The following is a 6,694-nucleotide window of genomic DNA, read 5'->3' as shown; positions in this document are numbered from 1 at the left end:
ATAATAATAATAATAATAATAAAACACTTAAAATGTCCTTACAAGTCATTTTTTTTATGTTTCACTATATTTGTGAGGACAGACTTACAAGTAATCTCTACTCACATATTTTTCTTTTGCAATTTGATGTTCTGTTTCCTTGGTACGGGTGTGAGCACATAATACTCTTTCAACACATCACAACAAAACACATTTTTCATACATCTTAGGGTTTAATAGGTTAAACAAAACATTCACATCCTTTAGATGACAGTACATTTGGCACATAGTAAAATGCTTACAATGAGATAACGCTAGTGTATCCAGAAAAGAAATACCTCTGTGCACATGAAGCTTCACCATACAGAAACTAAAGTCCAATACCAGATGTATGTAATACAGAACTATCATACATATGAAACATTTATGTATTTTAATACTGTATGCGCAAATATTCAATATTCAGCCAGAGAAATCTTTGCACTTATTTTAAGAGGTAATTCTTAGTTTATTTATTGTTTTGACTTTGAAGACAGACCATGGATGCATCCTATACATCAAGTTAACTCCTTTACACTTTAAAAGGAAATGACGGGAGAAAATAAAGCTGAACGAGACATTTGGCATGATACAGTGAGGGCGACAGACAGGAAGGTGCCTGCGAGAGAAAAGGCTTCAAAGACAATCGGCAACATTGACCTAGCTACCATAATCAACCCACAGACACGGTTAAAAAAAGCAATGGAACATTTTGAAACAAAAATAAACTTCAGACGGAAATAAACATTTAAAGTCAGCAACCACTTTTAAAAGAATAAAACACATCTTCAGATCGCCATTGAATTGCTAAAGCAAAAGTCATCACATTCCAGAAGGTTTTAATTAGTACGCCTGAAATGTACCCTTTTCGTTTAGTTCACCTCTTCTTTAGAGCCTTTCACATTGCACAAGTAAATGATTCAAATACAGGGGGTTCACAAAATTTTTAAACAAGACTTAATAGTTTGAAAGATCTACGGAGGTGTGTAACCAGGCTTAATTGCCTGAAATAAAGTAACAAAAATAGACGATTGAATTGTTGACACAAAAAGGAAGCGTAGCTACATGTAAATTGAATAAATTAAGAGCGTACACATTTTCCACTACATTCCACAGCTTATGTAATTCAGAAAACTATGTACACGAGAATGGCAGAGAGTAGCATGAGAGAGAGAGAGCAAGAAAGCCTTTGGTGAAGCTCTAACCTATGGAACACGAGAAAATCAGCACACACGAGAAAAAAAACAACAGAAAAATTCAAAAAGAATTGAGGGGAAATGTGTTCAGGGTATTGCACATAGATATCAAAAACATGTTTGTCTTTCCATAAACTGATGCTACTTAATAACGACACAATTTGCAAGACCATGCAAACAATTGCCTATTCTAAGAAGCTTTCACAGGCTTTTGGAGCGAATACTATGTACATGTTACGTTCTGTACAAAACGTTTGTCTTCCCACAACTATACCATCTTATGCATAGCGGTGGGACACGGCACACACACACACACACACACACACACACACACGCACACACACACACACACGCACACACACCACAGTCTTTACAAATGAAAAGCAATTGCAAAACAACATGAAAACACCTGTAGAGCTTCAGGAGGGCAAAGGCCTCTCGCTCTCACTCATGCAAACACATGCACACGGACACATACATGTCATGCACACACCTACTCAGGCCGACACTTCGTAACACAACCCATATACAGCAGGTTATCATTCCTAATGAACCTTGAAAACACTGTGATGGAATATATATATACTACAAATGTCTTTGTATATTTTATAAAATTGCTCCCAAAATGTCACCTGAATACACAAAAAGGCATTTGACTGCACAGCACAGAATGTCTCATTGTCACGTATGCAGGGTAAATTCTTCCTCAAGGGCACAACCTTTCCATCAGGGGATTACCAAAACCCAACCAGAGTCCGAAATGGTAGTACAATCATTGGTATGGTCAATTTTGGTTTAAGGTAGTGCGTTCCAACCCTTCCTTCTTGGGCTCTGGAGAACATTCGTTTTCTGATTGGTTGTCAAACTCGTTGAGGCCTGGGATGAGATCCATATGCAGTACTTTTTTTTCTTTTTTGGAGATATAGAGAAGAATAAAAGAGCAAAAACAGCAGTAAAGGGGAAGTGAACCACAGGGACTGGCCGTTCTGCTCTGGTCTGGTATGAGCCCCATCTTTAGCGCATCTGTGGATTGTGTGTTCATGTATTGCGATGCGATGTGGGTTTTTGAGTGTTTGTGGGTGTGTTTAACTTCTATTTAAGCTGACAGATGCCAGGTTGGGCTTTAAGACAAAGCTTCCTCTCCGAAGTAGGAGAAGCCCTTGAATTCATCCTGGTTGATTTGTTTGATGATTGCATCGTCAACTGGCGTGAGCACTGGATCCTCGCGAGTGAAGTCCTGGTCGAAGTTATTCACATCGCGCTTGGTTTTCTATAGCAAAAGAGAGATAGATACATGGTTGTATGAAGGTTTTCTGAGGTTCAACTTTAAAGGCATTGCTCACTTAATTTTTTTTATTCAGTCATCATTTACTCATCCTCATGTCGTTCAAAACCCACAAGAGTTCTGTTCATCTTCGAAACACAAAAAATACTTTTCTGTCCCTCCATTGAAAGTCCATTCCACTAAAACTTTGATGCTTCAAAAAGATCATAAAAATAATCCATATTAATTGCAGTTTAATCCAATTTTTCTGAAGAAACACTATAACTTTATATAAGGAGCAGTTTTAATTTAGGCGATCTATGCACATACATTGAGCAGATCAAATACTGTAAACGAAAGTTCAACCGTACTCGTTATTGGCCAACTCCTGCGTCAGCATCACACGCATGCGTCGTGATGCTCACGTGAACAGCGTCGGCCAATAATGAGCCAGCGTTCTGACGTAGAACCCAGAAGCACTGCACTGTATTTACAATGTGAACAGCGTAGGAGAATGACGTAGAAGAGAAGAAATTGTTGAATAAAGTTGTTTTTTTTACACACAAAAAGCATTCTCGTCGCTTCATAACATGAAGGTTGAACCACAGAAGTCACATGGACTATTTTAACAATGTCTTTACTAGCTTTATGGGCCTTAAAAGTTGCAATGACGTTGTTGCCTATGGCTGGTTCAGAAATTTTATTTCATGAAAAATATATTAATTTGTGTTCCGAAGTTGAACGAAGGTCTTACGGGTTTGGAACGACCAAAATGACTGTTTGAAATGAGTAATTAATGACAGAAATTTCTTTTTCGAGTGAACTAACTCTTTAAGAATCATATTTTGACCCAGGTGCTGTTCTAAGAAATTGTGTAGACTTTCAGTTAAAAGCCACAGGCGCGTATATAAATGTAGAGAGTTGCTTGTAAGCCTATGTGGTGACAGAACACCAGCTCAAAGTTACTCAGAGGGCAAGAGAGCAAGTGGCGGTCGCGTTTTTTCTCAACCTTTCTGTGACCTTTCGATCTAAAGCACCCTCTTGTGTACATATACACATGCGCGCATACACACAACACCATCAGCCCTCCCCCCCCCCATGGGAAAGCAGAAGTCGAGAAGTGCCGTTGTGGCATCCGACTTTCAGTCTAGACCACAGACAGTAAAGACAGAGGAACATGAGAGATAAAGTCAATGTGCACATGCTGTATCGCAACATTTAGCAGAAAAAAAAGTCGTGTTGTGGCGCCGTGTCATAAAAAGCATTTTGTGATTTATATTTACATTTTACATAAATTGAGTAGCCACAGATACTTTTATCCAAAGTGACTTACATTACATTCAAGGTATATAAAGAACATTTCTATCAGTCCTTGCTTTCCCTGGGAATCGAACCCATAACCTTGCCATTGCAAGTGTCATGCTCTATAGAAATGTGTGAGCTTACAGGATTGAGTTCAATGTATGAGAAAGCATGTATGCTTACAATGCGAGGTTTAAAGGGGGGCTTGACCCTCCTCTGCTCCAGCAGGACCCAGTCGATCTCTCTGAAGAAGGGATGGACTTTGATGGCTTCCTCCAGCCCCTGGGTCACCACACAGCCCAGACGCTTACCCGGGTTCTTTGTCATGAACTGAGGAAAGGGAATAAATGTCATTTTACATAATTCATAAAGAAGTGGTAAATATGAACAGTGTGTGTAAGGAGCTGTAAACGATTTTTGTGAAATTCCACACATGCAATTCAAAGCAGACATCACTGACAAAAGTCCTGAAGAAATCACTTGTCTTTCTAACAGCAAAAATGGAAAAATAAAAATGGAAACAACAACCTTTTTAGCAAAATACAAAAAAAAGTAACGCTTTACAATAAGGTGCATCAACTAATAACATCTCTGAATTTCATATCATATTTTACCAAAGAATAATTTTTTCATAATATTAATTTTAAACGATTTTTATACATACTAATACATTTGAACAATATATCATATTTAATAACCACATTTGAACAATATATAATATATTACAGTATTCAAATAAAAATTAACACATAAAAAAAATATAAAAAAATTATACATTTATATATATATATATATATTAACTTGTTTATTGTTAGTTCATGTATCAACTTTATTATAAAGTGTTACTCAAAAACCTAGCCAATCAGAAACACTCTCTGCCTGTCAATCATTATGCATGTTAGCTGACATCGGGTTGGAGGACATGTCTTTGGAGGGCGGGGTTTTGCTGAGAGGCCATGCGGTTTTTCTTTGAATGGTCTAATTCAGTCTGGTGGAAATTAGCAAAGCGGCTAAAACAGCTTACAACACCTTTCAGGTTATGTTGCTGAAGCCTTTCCTGGCAATTCGTGAATTTTTGGTGCAATCACATAATATCCAGTCAAAGTTTTTCAAATATGCCACAAAATTTGTGTATTTGTAAGTCAGAGGTAAATGTACCAGAACAGAGGGATGAATGAGGAACAAAAGGGAGGAAAATGAACAGAGGAAGGTTGGAGAGGTCTGAGGGAAACTGCAGCCAGGTGCATGACCATATAGTGGAGCTCAATGCACTGCAGGAAGAGAAAAGATTCTGAACAGACGTTGAATAAGAAATGATAAATGGGCCAACCACAAACCACATACACAAACAAATGAATAGATTTCAAGAAATGGGCCACTTACAGATTTCAGAATGCTGACGGCTTCTTTACTGAGCCACACGGGGTAAAGCACGTCATCGTGGAGGATGGACTCAAAAAGGTCGTCCTCGTTGTCAGCTTCAAACGGAGGCTGACCGGCCATCATTTCGTACATGAGGACACCCAGAGCCCACCAATCCACAGATGGGCCGTACTCCAACTCCTGCAGGATCTGAATGAGAAGAACGCAATAATGAGGTTAAAAATAATGTCAAACACCTCAGCTGCTGGTTTTGTCTATTATGATTACTAGTTGTACCTCAGGTGCGATGTAGTCAGGGGTCCCGCAGAAGGTGGTGGTCGTGACCCCGTTCAGAATTCCCTCTTTGCACATGCCAAAGTCAGCCAGTTTACAGTGGCCTTCAGCGTCCAAAAGAATGTTATCCAGCTTCAGATCTCTGGAGTGATGGAGGGGTAAAAAAAACAATTAGACCATATTTCACATTTTTTGTATGCTTTTAAACTCTTTTATAAATTGCCAGGCTGTTTAAAATGGTGGTGTGAAGGGGTCAACACGCCTGTTAGACAGTAAGCTGATAACTGATCTATGGGACCTTGAGGGCCTGACCTTTCTGTAGACCTTTACAACAATAATATATAGCACTGGGCCGCATTTATAGCTCAAGCTGCTTTCTGCTCCATTCCTGAGATGGCTGCATATAAGTCTAGGTGTTGGGAGTGTTCAGGGCAGAACATTTGTCTAAGTAAATATGACAGCAGCCTCCGGTGAACTGTTAAAAGCTGCCCCTTCACAACATGCACATCAACATTCTGAGCCCTTATTCACACACACACACACACACACACACACACACACACACACACACACACACACACACACACACACACACACACACACACACACACACACACACACACACACACACACACACACACACACACACACACACACACACACACACACACACACACACACACACACACACACACACACACACACACACACACACACACACACACACACACACACACACACACAGGGGTTGGACAATGAAACCGAAACACCTGGTTTTAGACCACAATCATTTATTAAAATGGTGTAGGGCCTCTTTTTGATAGCCTGGCCCTACCAGACTCTCGTACATTTCATTTGTGCAGAGCGTCTGGCCACTCTCCATTGACAAGCATTAACTTCCTTGAAGGCGAGTACTCTGTTGAAGTTTAAAACTATTGGATCTGCCCAGAGCCACTCTGGATTTGCCATAATCAATCGCTAACGTCTGGTCGTGACGTAACCCCACTACTCAAACTAGCGCACAACCTCAACGTCATCGTTCTCAGCCACTCCCTCTGTTCGCTGATTGGACCAGTAAAAATTTGGCAGAGAAAACCCAAGAATATACCGCAAACCCAGACGGAGTACTAAAGGAAAATGAAAATTGAGAGGAAGTACGTAGGAGGGCGGAGCCAGGCTTTCTTTTTGAGGCCAATACAGCATCAATTAATCTTGGGAATGACAGATACAAGTCCTGCACAGTGACCAGAGGGATTTT

The 6,694-nt window shown here is 39.7% G+C and overlaps 1 protein-coding gene across 2 annotated transcripts in view; it reads right to left on the bottom strand.

Annotated features, from left to right (window-relative positions):
• Window positions 1-187: 187 nt before the first annotated feature.
• The window catches only part of prkcea (protein kinase C, epsilon a), a 65,375-nt gene continuing 58,868 nt past the window's right edge, over window positions 188-6,694 (bottom strand). For both annotated transcript variants that reach the window (XM_082151753.1, XM_082151752.1), the window contains exons 12-15: window positions 5,440-5,578; window positions 5,164-5,352; window positions 3,964-4,110; window positions 188-2,484 (exon numbers count right to left, since the gene is read on the bottom strand). In XM_082151753.1, coding sequence (XP_082007879.1) covers window positions 2,338-2,484; window positions 3,964-4,110; window positions 5,164-5,352; window positions 5,440-5,578 — 622 coding nt within the window. In that variant the 3' untranslated portion in view covers window positions 188-2,337. The remainder of the gene's footprint in view (window positions 2,485-3,963; window positions 4,111-5,163; window positions 5,353-5,439; window positions 5,579-6,694) is intronic.

The sequence above is a fragment of the Leuciscus leuciscus genome, assembly GCF_965113295.1.
Source record: "Leuciscus leuciscus genome assembly, chromosome: 21".
In the NCBI taxonomy this organism is placed as follows: domain Eukaryota; kingdom Metazoa; phylum Chordata; class Actinopteri; order Cypriniformes; family Leuciscidae; genus Leuciscus; species Leuciscus leuciscus.
Note: the sequence above shows the minus strand (reverse complement) of the source record. Positions and strands in the feature narration are given on the sequence as shown.